The sequence below is a fragment of the Bubalus bubalis genome, chromosome 12 (genome assembly GCF_019923935.1).
Source record: "Bubalus bubalis isolate 160015118507 breed Murrah chromosome 12, NDDB_SH_1, whole genome shotgun sequence".
Taxonomy (NCBI): domain Eukaryota; kingdom Metazoa; phylum Chordata; class Mammalia; order Artiodactyla; family Bovidae; genus Bubalus; species Bubalus bubalis.
In genome coordinates this window covers 44,163,669-44,181,985 of record NC_059168.1, presented here as the reverse complement: position 1 = coordinate 44,181,985, position 18,317 = coordinate 44,163,669, and the positions used below count along the sequence as shown (strand labels likewise).

The following is an 18,317-nucleotide window of genomic DNA, read 5'->3' as shown; positions in this document are numbered from 1 at the left end:
CCATCTCTTTGTCAAGGCAGTTAACCCACTCATTTTTTAAATAGTCTTAGATTTACAGAGAAGTTGCAAAAAGGCCACAGAGAATTTCTGGATGGCTTTCACCCACATTTTCTAAACGTAAACCGTTGGCTGTGTCCTCTTTTTTTTTTTCTGCATATAGTACTTGAAACATTTTAACAATACAATGAGGATATTTAAAACTGTAAACTAAGTTTTTAATTTAAATTTTGTTCTCTTAGCCGATGCCTGGCCAGCGAACGTGGCCTCACTTTCAAAGAGCTGGGCTGACTATTGTAGTGATGGCAGCGACTCCCCTTCCAAGCACATTGGCTCGCCTGCATCCAGGGCCCCACGGAAGCCAGGCCTGCTGCCCCGTCAGGTCAGCCAGATCTACGACGAGCTGCTCCAGATTCACCAGAAGCTGCAGGTGTGGACTCGGCGCTGCCCGGATGGCAGCCAGGGAGGAGGGGACCAGAGGGAGGGATGGGTGAAGCCAGGGCTGGAGCGGGACTGAGGGTCGGTGATTTGGAAGCTGGTTCACGGGGGACGGGGGTTGAGGCCAGACTGAAGTGCACTGAGGAGGGTGCAGCCAACCAGGACAATGTTTTAGAGAAGTTTGTCCAGGTGGGAGGTCAGGAGGCCAAGGCATTGGAAGCCCAACCTCCCTTTGTCATGCCATGGCCTTGCCCTGTCCTCTCTTCTGCTCAGAGGGTGTGAGAGCTGATGGGCTCTGGGGGAGGCTCGCATGGCTGTGGGAATGTAGGGGATGTGAGACGATTTCTGGGCTCCACTGGAGCCTGCTCTGCTGATTGGAGGGGGAATGTTGGAGGGGCTCCTCTGCAGGTGTGAGCCGTTCTTCCCAGGGGCGATGGGGAGCCGGGAGGGAAAGTGGGGGGTCTCCCCATGGTGCCCCCCTTGTCTGCACCCTGGATTCTCTCAGGTCCTCGCGCTGGAGTCTGCTGACCGATCCCGGCATTGGTGGCCTGCAGGGTTCCCGCATGCTGTATGGTCATTGCTCTGCGCTCCCCTGGCTTGTGCTCAGTGGAGTGAGCTTCCTGGAGTGCTAACTCTATCCTTCCCCACAGTGTGAGACTGCAGCCCAGCAGGAATTCGCTGAGGAGCTTCAGAAGCGAGAACGTTTTCTGGTCGAGAGGGAAGAGCTGCTCTTCAGACATGAAGGTGCCTTGAGTGAAGTGAAAGACGTCAGAGAAGAGGTCCTCATGAGGTTCCAGATCATGAAGGAGGTGAGCGTGGCACTGACTGCAGAGGCTGGTTGCAACACTCCTTTGGACGTCACTCATCTTCTGTAGACCTGGGATCCTAGCGTAGCCTCTGGAAGCCTGGTAGTACTGTGCGCAGCTGGGTTCAGGCTGTGTCTTGTCATATTCACTCAGTTCCCAGATCCTTTGCCGTTGTTCTGGAGCCTGTGTGGTGCAGGCACCACTGGGAGCCTGAGGCTGGGCTTCTCAGCCTTTGCTGTGATGCTCTGGATCCCTAACATGCCTGTGGGGTGTTGGGCGGGGGTCAGGGTAGGCTTGTTGTCACCTGAGCTCTTGTCTCTGCCCCTTGCTTTCACCAGCTCAGGGCTGAGCTGGATTTGAGCACGTCCATGGATCATGGGTCCCCTCTTCCTGTTTCCAGCCCTAGAAAGCAAAGCCATTTCTCTGCAATTAGCAGGGCTAGGGCCTGCCGTGGGACAAGGCCGCTGGAGGAATGGGGAAACAGAGCCCCTTGAGGGCTGTTTGCCCAGGTTTTTCCTCCTTTCTGCAACTCCCTGCTTGTTTCCTTTTGACTTTCCTTAGTAGTTGCTTTCTGTGTTTTTTGTGTGGCTTTAGTTGTGATCAGTAAGAGAAGCGGAGCGCGGTGGGCTTATTGTCAAATGGTCTTAATATCTTCTGGAGGTGGAAAATTTGTGCAGTTGAGAATGTTAATATTACTTTTAAAATAAGTGTTGTCTTTGTGGCCATGTCTGAGTTATTTAAGGAGTTGTTTAATCATAAAATTTCATACAGCTGATTTTTTTTTAACGGGCTTGGATTTTCCATGCACTCCATCTTCATTTGAGCCTTGGTTCTTTCTCTTTGGATTTGTCTGTTTGCTGCTCATAGGAGGTATAAAGCTAACTGCTTTATTTTAGTGGGACCTGGATGATTACTTGGAAGAAGGAAATCAGTTTCTTGATTTCCTGGGAAATTTACTTGTTTTAATACATTATGAATAAATCTGAGAGTAAAAAGTGAAAGAAACTATGTAAGTATTTGCAAATCTAAACGTGCTCTTATTTGAATATAATTATAGGGGAAATTTATTTTAATACTTATGAAACTGGTTAAGGAAAGTCAAATCGTTTGGGGCTCAGGAAATTTTATTATGTATGTAAGTTTTCTGAGATGCACAACAATTTTAGCTAATTTATGAGAACAGTTGTATGTGTGGAATATTTCTTCTCCAGAGGGCTAATTTAAACCCTTAAATTTTAATTCACAAAGCTATGAATAATTAACTGGTCTCCTGAAAGGATCAGAACTCCTTTATCATTCCATGATGTCAGAAATTATTTCAGTGAGTTTCTGTTGGAGATTTTTCTGAGCAGGACCAGAAAATAGCCTTAATGCTACTTAATTTGTGTAATATGTTTTAATAGGTATTTAGCATACATTTTTAGTTCTTTGTTAAGTTGGTTGATTATCCAGTTTTTATAAATTACTTGCAGTGTCAGCCATTATGCTTAAATATACTGATGAAAATCCTTGTGATTCAAGGAGTTGTAATTTTTTTTTAAAGCCTAGTTTTTATTTTTTATTTATTTCTTGTAATTTTATATATTTGTCTTTGGCTGCGCTGGGTCTTGGTTGCTGCGCCGGCTTTTCTCTACTTGTGATGAGCGGGCGCTACTCTAGTTGCAGCGTGCGGGCGGCTTCTCATTGCAGTGACTTCTCGCTGTGGAGCACAGACTTAGAGCACAGGCTCAGTAGTTGTGGTGGAAGGGCTTTAGTTGCTCTGAGGCATGTAGGGTCTTGCCAGATCCGAGATTGAACCCTTGTCTCCTGCATTGGCAGACAGATTCTTTACTGAGTCACCAGGGAAGCCCCAGAGAGTTGTAATTTTTATGTAACTTATGTTCAGTAGCATTAGTGATATTGAATCTCTGTTTTTTCCCTTCTAGCAACATGATGCAGAAGTTGAGCACTTAACTGAAGTTCTTAAAGAGAGAAATAAGGAAAGCAAAAGGCTGAGGTCTTCCTTTGATGCATTGAAAGGATTGAATGATAGCTTAAAGAAACAGGTAAGACCTAGTTTATCTGTGTTAGATTATGAGACATTCTCAGAACTGTATAGATTAACCAGTTCAAGTCAGAATCTTAGAGCATATTCTGTGTAGAGAAAACCTTGATTATCATCTTTATTTGTTAGCTTTATTATAAAATACTTCTGAATATAAAATAGTTAAGCTAGCTCTTGGTTTCTCATCATCTGTTCTGACAACTAGCTGAGCTATTTGACAACTTGAAATTTTTCAAACTGTTAAGAGCAGTGACTAGATTAAAAACAAGCAAAAGAAAACCTGCTAACCTGGGGACTTCAGGTGCTGAGTTGTAGCTTTGTGCTATTCTTGACCTGGCTGTTACACACCACTGTGTATTTTTGGAGTGTCTGTTGTGTGTGGATCCTGTGCTGGGAGCACAAGCTCATGCCTACCACGTCACACCGCACTGCACTGTGTGTGCGTGCAGAGCTGTGGCGAGCTCACACCCACCGCGTCACACTGCTGTGCCCTCTGTTACGTATGCAGAGCTGTGGCGAGCTCACACCCACCGCGTCACACTGCTGTGCCCTCTGTTACGTATGCAGAGCTGTGGCGAGCTCACACCCACCGCGTCACACTGCACTGTGCTGTGTATAGAGAGCTGTGGCGAGCTCACACCCACCATGTCACACTGCACTGTGCTGTGTATAGATAGCTGTGGCGAGCTCACACCCACTGTGTCACACTGCACTGTACCTTGTGTGCAGAGCTGTGGGTCAGCTCAGTGCTCCATCATACTCAGGTTGCACCAGGTTCTTGCTAGTTGTTGTTTTTTTTTTTTTTTCTGCTCCCCTTTGCCAGTTTTGAAGTGCAGAGCTTTGTGAAGAGGGACAGGAGAGTGATGGTGTGTTTGTTGTGGGGAGGGAAGCATGGATGAGCACAAACGGGTGAACCTTGGCATTTAGCAGCTGAGGTCCTGGGTGGGGAGCTTTATGGATTCCAGCAGGGGGCTGAATGTGGACTCTCAAGCGTTTGCACCTCAAACTCCTTAGCCAGCTGTGTGTTCTTCTCTGTCTCTCTGATTTCTGTAGTCCCCACTTGTTATAACTTATCTCCATGGCGGTGATAACCAGGTCCCCCAGTTCTCACTGGATCTGATTCTTTGTCATTTCTGAACTGTCTGCCCTCCCTCAGTGAGAGTATGACCTTGACCCACTTTGCCTGGAGTCCTCTTATCCTTGGAAAGACTGTGTTCTCCCATTGCAGTCTTGTCTCACGCTCTTGAGAAGAGTTTCTGATTGCTAGCATGGGGTCATTGTTGCCTGTACCTGGCTCTCAGGTGACTGTGATCCTGATCGGCATGTGTTTGGTGAGTGTGTAGTGACTGGGGTGGATGTGTGCATTGCTAAGGGGTGGAGCCTGTTGATATGCATAGTGAAAGGTTGAACACTTCACCTGAGAGGCACAGGGAACATAGTGAAGAAGTTAACATGGGAGTTTCCAGAGTACTTGGTGAGATAGAGAGGCAGAATGTGAAAGGATAATATCCACAAGTTGGTGAAGCCTACCAGCCCACAGATTTTAAGAAATTCTGTTAACCCTAAGGAGGATAAATGTTGAGGAACACCATACTGGTACGCTGTTTTAAGATGTGAAAACTTTAGGTAAAGATAAAATCGGAGACAAATAAGGCACCTTACCTTCAAAGAAGGAACAGTACTCCTGGAGGAAATATCACAGACATGATTAACATAAAAGAGAAAGGCTCTCTTTCCTGTCATAGGAGGCCAGGCAGAGCTTTGAGTCTAAACCTGTCAGCACGACAAGAAAAATGCAGCCAGTCTCCAATGAGTATATATGCAAAAATTTTAATATCAGCAAGTTGAATCTAGAGCTACCTAAAAAGTGTAATGTCATTCAGTGGATTTATCTGAGGAATACAGGGGTCATTTATCATTTGAAAATTAACACATCATCTGATAAAAAGAGAAGAATCATAATTCTTTGATTTAAAATTCAGCACCAACTCAAGACAATAACTAGGAATAGAAGAGAACTTAATTCTCATAGAGTATCTACAAAAAGAAACAATCCCGACAACACTCAAATTTAACATAAGTTACTGAAATCTTTTCCCTCTGAGATCAGAACAGGGAAGGTGTTCACAGTTCCTGATTCCAGGGATCTTTGAACTAACATCCTGGTCCATGTAGCAAGGAGAGGTCAGGATTGGGAAGGAATAAATGAGAATTAGCCTCTGATGACGTGATTACGCACAGATATAGTCAGTGTCCAGACGAGCATACAGATAGTTACTAGAATTAAACAAATTCAGGAGACTATTCGGATATGGGTTCAGTAAAAGTCGGGACGTATGTATGTGTATGGCTGATTCATGTTGATGTTTGGCAGAAGCCAGCACAATTCTGTAAAGCATTTATCCTTCAATTAAAAAGATAAATTTAAATTTTTTTAAAAAGCAAGTGTATTTCTGCATATCAACAATAACCAGATACTGTTTATTGAAAGATACTATGGGTAGTAGCGTCAAGAAGCATTGGCTGTGAAGGAATAAACCGAAGAGATTATACATGCACAGAACACAAAAAACGTGCAAAACGTGATTTAAAAAGCAATTAAAGAGGATGGAAAGAAGTTGAAGGCTGTGTTGTATGTGGGGTGGGAAGCCCCACTAAGGTGAAGAAGGCACTTTTCCTGAGTTACACAGACATGAGCTCCAGTCCCAGTAGTTCACTACATTGTTACGTGGTTGTGCATTTTCACGTATGTATATTATAGTTCAGTAGAAAATTCAGAAAAAGGACGTTCCCTGTTAAAATGTCTTCATTTAAGATGTTAGGAGGCTGGAACGTTTTTCGTAGAATGAAGCAAACTTTCTAGACACTCTTCATGTTTTAGGGCCCAGTGGTGGTTTTTGCTGTGATCTTTCATCGCGGGTGCTGCCTCTGTGTGTTGTGTTGCCTGGTGATAGACCAGATAAGATAGTATCCTGGGAAAACTACAGTAGGAAATCAGCTTGAGGTTTCTATTGAAATGTCTTCTTGTTTTCCTGTTTTAGTTGAATGAAGTGAGTGAAGAAAACAGGAAGTTGGAGGTTCAGGCCAAAAGAGTTCAAGCTCGCTTAGACAATTTACAGGTAAGGAACCCGCTCTGCTCTTGAGACACAAGTGAAATCTGAAATGGCTACCTTGGTCTCACTTCTGATACCATTTTTCTTTAATTCGTGGATACGTACTGTCGCAGAGGAAGTATGAGTTCATGACAATACAGAGACTGAAAGGCAATCCCCAGGCCGCTCATGAAGCAAAAAGTTTAAAGCAGGAAAAAGTACCATCTTCAAAACCTTGTAAGGTATAGTTGAACATTTCTCTACTGTAAAGCCAGGACGTTTTTCTCTTTGTTCTTTCTTTTCTTTTTTTTTTTTTCCAATTTATCAAACATTCTTTTTGTTATGGCAGTATTCACCGTCATAATTTCTTTTTAGAAAAGTACCATAATACTTCAGATATGCTTTTATTTTAAAAACAGAGCAAAATATTCAGCTGCTAAGAATATCAGTGTACAGGGCTCTTTGTGGACATGTGTTTCCATCCCTCTTGGAAATAAAGCCAAGACTGGAATTTCTGGGTCATAAGGTACATATAGGTTTAACTTCTGGGGTGGCCGCCAGTTTTCCAAAGTGGTCATGTTATTTGCACCGTTGCTGGCAGTCTGTTCTATTGCGCCATAGCTTCATCCATATTTGATGTTTCCAGTCCTTTTTATTTTCGTCTTTCCAGTGGGTGGTAGTGATATCTCACTGCAGACTTGCCTGGACCCCACATTCCACTCCTGAAAAGGCTGCCCCAGCCTGTAGCTGCCTCCCCGCACCCACACCCCCATCTGCCGTGCACGGGCTGTGTGCAGAAGGCTTAGTGGCTGGGAGAGGTCCTGTTTTACTTGCCCACCCGTTTCCTGCTGCATAGCTTCCATGTTTTATTAAAGAGGATGCTAGTTGTGGAAAAAAATTTTAATTAAAAAAAATTAAAGTAGAAAAAGTGGAGATTCTTAGATACTCAAGATGATTGTAGTTTTCATCAAAAGTTCCTGTTTGAAGAAAATTGAAAAAGTTAAAGATGACTCTTGTTCAGAATAATGTAACTTTGTTTTCCTACATCTGTTTTTGTTTTTGGGGATTGCTGTCTGCTGAACTATGCCTTTTTTATTACTTTGCTCTTGTACTTCTCTATCTAGAGTTAAATCTGGCATAGTTCCCTAAGGCAGACGTGTGATAAACATTGACTTAAAATGATTAAAAGTGGTTTGAAGGAACATGGAAGTCTGTTGAGTTGAATTTATACTGGTTTTTTATGGCATTTGGTTCTTGTTTTCTTCCCATTTGTGTAGACTCTAAAAGAACAGGGTTTCCAGGAAAAAAATTTTCATGTCTATTTTATAGAATGGTACAATGTAAAGAAAAACAGCTTTTGGGGGAGGAAGATAAGTTCCATGGTGGAAATTATTTAGCTTTTAAAGCCTTTAAATTTGTTAAAATCTTAGTTATGGGTGGTTCATGCCCTTGAATTAAAGCCAATTTTGCTTTTCTTCATTATCAAACTTGGATAAAGAATATTAATGAAAATTCTCTCTCTTGGTAATAAGGTACAGTTCTTTCAATGTCCTTATTGTGGTGGGTCTCCCCCTTCTGTCAGCCAGCATTTAACATGGGTCTGATCTTAACTGGAGAGATTTGATTTGGAATTTCTTCCATTTGGAGAAGCTTTGCAATCCAATGCATGTTTTATGGAAGCAGTTTAGATAAATTATTCCATAATCACCTAACAAATGTAAAACTTGCCTTTGAAGTTTTAGCAAGCTGTGAATTGAAATAAATGCTTGCTTTAATTTTTTGCTTATAGGTATCACTTAATGGACAAGTTTATGAACTTGTAACTGTCTTCATGGACTGGATATCAGATCATCACCTTAGCAAATTGAAAAATGAGGAATCTGGAATGGATGGTGAAAAACCACTCCCCACATTTGCTTCTCAGAGAAGTGATATTCAGGAGAAGTGTGTGAAGGTTTGTTTTTAATTTGAAATAATTTGTCATAACTCAGTAGAGACGTGAAGAGTGAAAAAAGGAAGGCTGTGGTGTGTTTTGCAGGAGAAAAAATATTGAAAGTATTTTTGGTAGAAAGTTGATCATACCAACAGTCTGTTGTAAAAAGACTCATTTTAGATTTAATCCACATGAATTCCTGCGTGTATTTTTATAACATGATGGGAATTTCCTTTTAAAGGAAGACCAGAAATTAAAAACCTACTCCAAAAAATGGCAAAATAATTATATTTTAGAGTTAGGCAGGTAATCAGTGATATGAACAATTCCTGATAATGCATCTTTTTAGGATTCACATCTCACTAAAATAATTTTATTTTGCCTTTTGTCATGAAAGAACAAACTATTTTCAAAAGGCTTCTCTTTATCAAAGACAAATGACCATTTTCTTAAATTACAAACATTAATTTGGATATTGATATTCATATTTACAGTCAATATAAATTGTCACTAGAGGTTGACTGTTGCATTCTACAAGAAATACATTAAAAACTCTGAAGATTGGATATCTGAGGTTGTTTGTTTTACTTAAAGAATTATTACATATAGGATGCACTTTCATTTTAGGAAATTGTTTCCATCCTTACTTAAAAAGTTTCTTCTGAATGCCTTTTGTGCTGGGCAGGATAGTGGCCCTGGAGATATTCATAACCTAAGCCCCTAGAGCCCGTGGATGTTACATCACTTTGCCAAAGTGAATTAAAGTTACTTATCCACTCACTGCCAAGTGGAGATTGTTGTTCAGTCACTCAGTTGTGTCCACCTCTTTGCAGCCCCGTGGACTGCAGCACACCAGGCTTCCCTGTTCATCACCATCTCCCAGCACTTGCTTAAACTCATGTCCATTGAGTTGGTGATGTCATCCAACCATCTCATTTTCTGTTGTCCCCTTCTCCTGCCTTCCATCTTTCCCAGCATCATGGTCTTTTCTAATGAATCGGCTCTTTGCATCAGGTGGCCCAAGTGTTGGAGCTTTGGTTAAAGTGGTGATTAACCAGGGTGATCCGGGTGGGTTCAGTAACCACAGAGCACTTCAGACCAGACACAAGAGGCTACTGTAGAGTCGGAGGCTCACTCACCCTTACCAGCCGTGAAGGCAAGAGGAGGAGGGAGGAGGGTCATAACCAGGCTGGGGTGACCTTCTGCTAACAGCCAGCTGACCAGGGAACTACACCTCCAGCCATAGCCCGAGGGAGCACCAGGTTCTTGTCGTCATCCTCAAATAAGGATTATTATTTATTAACTTGTTCTGGATGTACACCTTAGAAGTGAAACATTAATCATTCAGTTGTGTCAGACCCTTTCCAGGCAAGAGTACTGGAGTGGGTTGCCATTTCCTCCTCCAGAGGATCTTCCTAACCCAGGAATCGATCCCTGGTCTCCTGTGTCTCCTGCATTGCAGGCAGATTCTTTACTCGGTAAGCCATTGGGGAAGCCAGTACAAAAGTACGCAACTTTGCGTACTTGGGACTTGGTGGAACTTGATGATGGATCCTGTACTTTTGCGGGGTCTCAAGGTTGGCTCCCAGCTGTTGATTTTGCACTGGAATGCATGTTGGCAGCATTCACTCCAGGTAGGAAACCACAAGATCTGGGTTTGCACCTCTGCCTTCTGGCTAGATAGTTTTAGGCAGCTGAGCTGGAGACTAGCTGCTTGTGTCTGGTGGGTGTTGCCACGGGGATGGAGCTCTGCAGAGATGCCTGAACTGGGTGTGGATGCGGGAGGCATGAGTCCTAATTGGCTGATCCTGAGTTGAGGAGCAGGTGACCAGGTGACTGAAAACCAGCCAGTAGGGGTCCCTGAAAGTGAGCAGAGAGGTGGGGGGAGCTGGGTCTCAGAAGTCAAAGAGGGTGTATCAAGGGTTGGGGTCACGGAATAGAGGTGGCTGGTGCGTGGAGAGGGTGTTCCAGAGCTGCTGTCAGAGGTCTGGTGTGTCTTTATGTCTGTGGTCCAATTACATATGATTACATCCTTGCTTTTATTACTTTTACTTAATTTTTATCATTAATATTTTCTGTTCATCATCTCTAGTCCACTGAGTAACTATTCACTTGACCTAGCTATTTCCCTTTGTTAGGCCGTTAAGTCACTTGCATTTTTTTCGAATCATTGTAACACTATTTTTGTATGTGAGCTTTTGGAAGGTTTTATTTTAGGTAATTTTCTTAGGCTGTTATAGCAGAAGTGGGATTATTTCCTCAAAGGCTTAGACTGTATCTCTGTGGTCTTAAACTTTCAACAAAATAACATACTGTTGAGTCAATGTTCTTTTTTAAAAATGTGTATTATTTTTACAAATTAACATTAAAATGTTCATGAAAGACATATAAAGAGGAAAGTGAGCATCTTTCCAGTTACTGAAATCTCACTGTTAATACTTTTTAAAAAACATCTTTTCTTATCTCTCTCAATGTAAATTCAATAGACATATTTTATATAAAGAGGATCTTATTACACTTTTGAAACCTGCTTTTATTACCTCAGACTATGCCATGGCAATAAAGATGTCATTATCAGTTAATGGTTATACATGTACCAGAAGTTTATGCTGTAATCCATGGGATCACAAAGAGTCAGACACAACTTAGCACCTGAACAACAACAAAAGATTCAGATGTGTGTTTATATAAGTTAATCTTAAAATTCTAGGTGTGGTATTGGTGGGTCAAGGAAATATATATGTAAAGTCTCAAACGTGTGTTTCCTTATTGTATTGCATTTAATTTTAAAATAGAGATTTTTTTTGTTAGAGAACTCTTTTCTTTTGGAAAAATAATTTTTTGAAAACTGTAATAATTTCAGATGTCTGAAAACTGTGTTTATATTTTCCATCATTTCATGTTTAGCTTTTGCCTCTGATGACAGAGCAGCTGCAGTGGTTGCCCTTTGTGAATGCCAGGCTTCACGAGCCTTTCGTGAAGTTTATCTACTGGTCTTTAAGGCAGCTCGATGCCGGGACTCAGGTAACTGTGAATCAGAGTCGATCTGCAGGGAAAGCTGTGTTCAGTACTGCGTGGCTCCCGGTCTTGCTCTGTCTCAGGCTTCCCTTTGCGTTCTCGTCACGTCACAGGACTTTGCCTGCCTCCCTTGCTTCGTTCACCACTTGTTCTTCTTTCTCCTTTTCTGTCCTCTTTCTCAGTGCAGAGGGTATTGTTTGTGAGCTTCAGAATTGTGTAATAAGGAGTTTCACTGTGTTAGGTTATTGTTGAAACTAACTGCTTCCCCCCGCCCCGTTATTTAATTTATGGTTTCTTATATTCTTGAAGGTAATAGAAATTTATTTTTTGTGCTTATGTCAATAAACACACACTAGCTAAATGGGACTGTGATTGTTAGGATAAGGTAATCAAAGAGGGAGAGTTACTCCAGCGTCGTGTAAATGAAGGGTGTGTGTTACCAGCTCACGTAGGGTTGTTTAATCCAAATGTGAGGTGTGTGTGTACCGTGTGCTGTGAATTATAGTAGGTTTGTAAAATTTTATTTCCCCAGTTAGTACTGATACATCCTGATACAGGTTTCGTTCAGTTAAAACTGGGGAAGAAACAAAGCATTGCTGGGGTAGTTTCATCTTGGCCCCATGGCCCTTAGGATGCGGGTGCTAAGCTGCTCCATGCGGGCCTGATGGTTATGTACCAGATGGCTGAGGTTTAGGGAAATACCTTTCCTGAGGAAACCCTAAATATTTTGCCATGATGGTAAACGAGTGAGTGCATGAGCACGTGTGTGGGGGAGCATGTGCACCCACACACATAGTATCATCTGGATGTATTGGTTGTGGGTTGTCTCATAAAAGAAAGTTACATAAAATGATCAAGTCTGTTCAGAGTCACTGTGACTTTGCTGTTTGTATGATGGGTTCTGAGAAAGGTTGGCTGAATTCTTGCTTTCAGCCGTCAAAGGCTAGACTCAGCGTTGAGTGGGACTTTGTCTTCCTTCCGGAATAGTCTCCTCATTCTTCCTGAGACAGTTCATGCTGCCCTGCCTCCAGTGTGGACCCGGTCACTCCATGTGCTCTGGGGCGGGGCTGCCAGCTGCACGGCTTTCTGCTGCGAAGTTTGGTTCCCACCTGCGCATTGCTAAACACGTACTGATGGGTTTTTAATAATTTAGTTTTAACAGTTGTCAAAGTGCGGGTACATAAGTTAAGCTTTTTATTTTGAGGTGATTAGAGATTCTCTGTGGTCATAAGAAATAATAGACACATTGTCCATCTCCCGAAGGTGACGCCGTGCAGAACAGGTGCAGTGTCGCCGCCAGGGCTGCGGTCAGGTGACCGTCCCGTCTCCCTCCAGAGCCTCACGTGGCTCTTCTCATATGTAGACGTCACGGTTTAGAGCAGCGTTGAGCAGGGAGATTTCCCAGGTACCCTGCCCCGCCACCGCTGCCACCCCCCCCCACCCACCAGCATCCCTGCCAGACGGAATCTTCTTCACGGTCAGCGTCCTGCCTGGATGTGCCATCATCCCCCAACATCTTGGTGGTGTGCATTCTGTGGGTTTTGACAAATGTATTGGAGCCTGTAACCGTTGTTACACTATCACACAGTATAGTTTGATATAAAATTTGATGCAAAAAATTAACATTTGATACCAAAAAAAAATTTGCCCTAAAAATCCTCTGTGCTGTGCCTGTTCTCCCCCACCGCACCTGGTCCATTTACTACCCAGGTGGTCGTGCCTTTTCCAGAATGTCGCGGAGCTGGGTGACACAGTGTGTGCCCTTTTAACATGGGCTTCTTCCACATAGTCATATGTTTTAAGGCTCCTCCATGCCTTTCCATGGCCTAATAACTCTTTTCAGCTGTGAATACTATTCCACTGGATGGACCACTGTTGATCTATCACCTACTGACAGACATGTTGGTTGTTTCCAAGATTTGGCAACTCTGAGTAGAGTTGCTGTCACATCCACAGGTGGGTTTTTGTGTGGATGTAAGTTTTTAGCTCCTTTAGGAGCTGAAATATCAGGGAATGTGGTTATTGGCTAACAGGATGCTTTGTTGTTTAAGAAGCTGAAGCCTGTCTTTCAAGCGGCTGCACTCTTTGGTCCCCCAGCAGTGCTGAGGGTACCTGCTGCCCCAGGGCTGACGAGCATTTGGTGTTGTCAGGTTTGGGGCTTCGGCCCTCCCTGTAGTGTGGGGTGTTACCCACAGGGGTTTCACCCTGATGACGTGTGCGGTGCTGCTGCTTGTGTCTGCTTGGCATCTGTGTGTCGTCTTGGCTGCAGTGTCTGGGTCGTCTGTGCGTTTTTAATCGGGCTGTGTTCTCTTACTGCTGTCTCTAGGACTCTATCAGTACTTGGATAACAGTCTTTCAAGTGTGTCTTTTACACATGTTTTCTCCCCCGTCTCTGGCTTGTCCTCTTATTCTCTTGACAGTGCTTTCACAGAACAGGAGGTTTTGATTTTCATGAAGTGCAGCTTATTGGTTATTCTTGACAGACAGTGCAGTGGGTGTTGTGTCTGCAGGCGATCACACACCCGAGGTGTCGTCATGTCTTCCTGGAGCCCTCACCCTCCGTCACTGCGTGCTGCCCCTCCTTCCCTGGTAACTGCCTGCTCTGAAGCCTGTTTGAGGCTGAGAACTGCTCCGGCCTCTAGGTCGCTGTCAGCGTGGTGTGTGTTCTTTGTCCATGCCCTTTTCATCTGTGTGTGTCTGCAAAGTGGGTGTCCTGTATTCTGCTTTTCAATCCTGTGCATTTTCAACTCCATTGAATTTTTTTTAGTTGGCTTATTTTTAGTTCATATATTTGATTGTAGTATTTAAAATATCTATTTCCTGACCATGGATAAGTGTACTGAGAGAGTTCATATTTTTAACAGCACTCGACCATGACAGCCACACTGAGGAGGTTGGGTGAAGACATATTCAGAGGAGTGGTGACGAAGGGTGTTCAGGACGTGGCCTTAGAGCACTCAGTGGAGAGTCGACCGAGGACAGCTGCCTTCTTCAAGAGCACCAGCTTGCCCCTGAGATTCGTGTCCACTTTAATCGTCCTCAAAACAGTCACTCAAGGTAAGCCTTCAGATTGTCCACAGTGAAGCAGTTCTTACATAGTTACACATTTTACTTTTTCAGAGTGGACTAGTGTGCTGTTTCATGCTGGGGGCCCGACTATAGTTGCTGAAGTTGAGAAGGTCAGTGGTGGGCTGGCTTCTTGCCCTCCAGGCCTTTACTGATGCGCCTGGATCCTGTGTCCACGGCAGCCTTTGCCACTACCCGCCTCACAGAACCCACACGGCACGGAGACTGCGCCTTTACAGATCCACTGGGACAATGCTTGGTGGGCCGGAGCCTGGGAGCCAGTGAGGCCCAGCACTTATTTCTGTGAATAGAGTTTAGTTGAACACATGTATATTAATCTGCCTCCCTGGCCTCTGACTGCTTTTCCTTGTAACAGCAGAGCTCAGTAGATAGCGACAGAGAGAGCTTGCCTACCAGACAGTGCCTCTGTCTTTGTTCTCTTCTTCCTCGTGGTTATGGTCCCCAGAGTTGTATCAGAAGGGGTAGTGGCTGTCTGAGATATGTGTGAGAAGCCCATACCAGAGTTCACCATGTATCAACATACTTGGTCCCGTCATCAGAGACACAGTGATGTTCATGGCTGGCAACTCGAATGGGAAGAAGAGATAAGCAGGAAGGATTCGGTGCCCCTTCCCCCACTCTGCGCAGTCCAGTATTGGACACACCGTCCCCGGCAGTGGCCTTAAACACGTGAGGATGGACATGGAAGCAAATAGTGAAAACTGGTGACTTGGGGATGGTCCATGCAGGTCAGGTGGACACTGGCAGAGAGAGGTGCTGGCTGCCACGTGCTGTGGGCTGAATGTTTTTCCCTCTCACAGTTCACATGGGGACCCTACTCCTAGGGAGATGGTGTCAGGAGACTGGCCTTCGGGGGGTGCTCGGGTCATGGGGGTGGAGCCCTGATGAACGAGACCCCACAGAGCTCATGACTAGAGTGTTAACTATTCTGATCATCAGTAATAAGGAACAATAATGAATGAAGAAAGAGATTTGTTCATGTAAGCAAAGCACATTCTGTGAAATGTGGACCTTGCTCTAACACAGTGTCAGTAAAACCTCATCCACTTTGAAATAACAGGACGTAAGTACAGAGTTCGTAAGTAACGGTGAGGGCCCAGGTCAGGGAAGGGTTATCGCTGGAGTGTCAGGGCAGAAATCAAGGACTTCTGTTCTTCACGAGCGTCTGCATAGACATGATCCTGATGTGGGTTTGACACTTTGTGTTAACTCTTCGTGCACTACTTGCACATTATCTGACCTCAGGTCCATCCTGCGATCAGAATGGTCTGGCCCCCGGGCCATTCCTCCTGGCAGAGAGGTCACAGGCAACCCAAGAAGGTCGGTCTCCTGAGCTCTGGGAGTGGCTCCCATTTGGTCTTGATCTGGAGGCAGAAACCCTCATTTTTATAAAGTTATTTTGAAACAGGTCAATGGGAGCAGCAGTAGCAAGAAACCTCGTCTCAGAAGCAGCTGTCGAGGTGGCGATGGTGATGCTGCTCACAGGTGTTGGCAGGCAGTAGTCATGATCAGACTGCTGAATATTGACTGTTTTCCTTGATATAAAGAAGTGGTGTTCACTGTAAATTCAGTGTTAAACAGGGAATTTCTGAGTGAAGTTTATCCTGTTGTACCGTCTCCTCCCATTTCAGTCCTGACAGCTGAGTGAGGGGCAGTATCTGAATTCAGCCCATCTTTTCTGGTCCTCCAGTTTCTCCTTTTCTCTCGTGTTTGCGGCCGCATCAGGGTCCCCTTCCTGCCATGCCTGTGACCTGCTGGACTAACGATGTGGTCATTGTCTGGTGCCCTGTCTTCCAGCTGACTTTCTGGCGCAGGCGTTTGACTCGCTGTGTCTGGACCTGCAGGCAGACGAGGGGAAGAGCCTGTTCCTGCAGCTGCAGGCAGTGCCGGTGGTGCTGAGCCACCTGAAGCTCTCCAGCCGGGGGCTGCTGCCCAGCGTGATGGACAGCCTGCTGCAGATGACCGTGGAATCCAGTGAGTGTCATGTCCAATAACAGGAGGGAGAGGGGGAGTCCAGAGAGCGTCGAGCCCAGTGAGGGCGGCGGTTTGAGTCTGTTCTCAGCGTGCAGTTGTGTTGTGTACAGCACAGCTGGGTCACGGGGTCAGCAGTGCCGTTCCGAGGTCTAGAGCCTCACCCTTTGTCCACATGCCCACCAGCTTTCCCAGGGGCCTCAGTGTGAAGACTCGCTCACTTTCCAGCCCCTTCTCTGTTCCTCATGTCTGTTGTGCGGCAGAGCAGCCATGTCCTCCTGGTCGCTGGGAGGGAACGTCCCCACCTGCAGGGCACATGGGGACCCAGCCTCCTCTCCTCCCGGAGACCCCCGCAGCCTCCCTGTGTCTCTGATGCTTGAGTGCGTGAAGCAATGTGGTCAGTGGGGTTTTTCTCTCAGCGATGGCCCTGATGAGTGAGACAAGCTCTTACTCGCTGGTGGGGGCTCCTCCCCAGCCCAGCCAGGACTCTGATGGTCTTCGCCTGCCTTGTTCTTCAGACCCTAGGGAAACCCCTCAACTTGTGGGAAGCTGCCATTTTGCTTCAGTGATTCTTCCCACTCTCAGTTTCTCATCTTCCGTGCACGGCACTTCTCATTATGCCTTGAGAACGTGGAACCACAGCCAGGAAGCTCACGCTCTGTGGGAACCAGCAAGCAAGGGCAGGTCCCTGGTAGCCAGTTGTCCCTCCAACCTCCCTGGATGTGGTCTGGGTGCCTGTTTCCCCACAGCGGTCCTTCGAGGAGGCCCTGGGGAGAGCCGGGGCCTGGAGGGTCAGCTGGCTTGTCCTGGACCCACGGCTGGACCGAGGTGGAGCTCGAACTTGAACCCAGGGCTGTGGGTTGGGGAGGGGCTCTGCCACACACTCCCCACCCAGGGCTGCTTCCTCCTGCCCCAGGGGGACAGCCTCTGCTGACCGTGTTTATTCGTGTTCATCTCTTGACTGTCACAGTTAAACGATCAGACTGCCCTCTGGAGTCTAACTCCTGCCTGCGGGGTGATGGTGACGTGGCAGCTTTAACTGATGTCAGGTCTCCAGCAGCATTGCAAAATTAGTAACTGAGACACAGAGACTCAAGGTTACTTTTTGAAGTAGGTGAATTCCCAACAAGTTTCACAGAACTTTTTTCAATAAGGAAAAGAAAACTCCTATCAGGTGTAAATGTTTGTTCATCAGAGACAGAGCCATCTGAGTGTCTGACAGATGAAGCCATCGTGTAGCCAGAGGACAACGTGATACAACCTCAGAAGTATTGGGGCACCCACAGCACCCATGCGGGAGACCATGTCCGGTTCCTCATGCAGGGCCCAGCGCCTCTGTCCCAGCTGCCCTCACCCTCTCTTGCTCTTCTTCCCGTCCCGTGGGGTAAACAGCTGCTCCTGAGGCTGCTCTCTGGGAGCTGTGCTACAGAGAGATGGGACCCAGGAGACCGGAAGTGATGTAACTTTGAGGGTCCCTGAGTGAGGTGTGTGTATTTGTTGGATGCATTTTCCATTTTTAGCATAAACCCAATGCCTGGTACTAGCCAACAAAGTTTGTTGAAGGGATAAATGAATCATAGATCAAAACACAGCAAATACTTCTCCACTGTTGGTTTTGTTTTGTTCTTTTTAGGTTTGAGGTGGGAAACTCATTTCACCATATTATTTAGTTGCTCAGTCGTGTCTGACTCTTTGTGACCCTATGGATTGTATCCTGCCAGACTCCTCCGTCCATGGGATTCTCCAGGCAAGAATACTGGAGTGGGTTGCCATTCCCTTCTCCAGGGGATCTTCTCAACCCAGAGATTGAACCCACATCTCCTGCATTGCAGGTAGATTCTTTAACTTCTGAGCCACTGGGGAAGCCCTCTTTTACCATTTAACTGTTTAGGAAGAATTGTTGGAAAAGAAATCCTGATAGCACTGGTCTG

At 45.2% G+C, this 18,317-nt stretch overlaps 1 protein-coding gene across 6 annotated transcripts in view; it reads left to right on the top strand.

The window, feature by feature from the left end:
* Positions 1–18,317, top strand: part of CCDC138 (coiled-coil domain containing 138) — a 30,009-nt gene that overhangs the window by 6,121 nt on the left and 5,571 nt on the right. For 4 of the 6 annotated variants that reach the window (XM_025261104.3, XM_006054824.4, XM_044925951.2 and 1 more), the window contains 9 exons: positions 240–427; positions 1,086–1,244; positions 3,167–3,286; positions 6,327–6,404; positions 6,512–6,619; positions 8,167–8,331; positions 11,218–11,334; positions 14,193–14,385; positions 16,213–16,389. In XM_025261104.3, coding sequence (XP_025116889.2) covers positions 240–427; positions 1,086–1,244; positions 3,167–3,286; positions 6,327–6,404; positions 6,512–6,619; positions 8,167–8,331; positions 11,218–11,334; positions 14,193–14,385; positions 16,213–16,389 — 1,305 coding nt within the window. Of the gene's footprint in view, positions 1–239; positions 428–1,085; positions 1,245–3,166; positions 3,287–6,326; positions 6,405–6,511; positions 6,620–8,166; positions 8,332–11,217; positions 11,335–14,192; positions 14,386–16,212; positions 16,390–18,019; positions 18,219–18,317 lie in introns of all 6 variants that reach the window. The other 2 variants (XR_006543389.2, XM_025261103.3) reach the window with 2 other exon arrangements.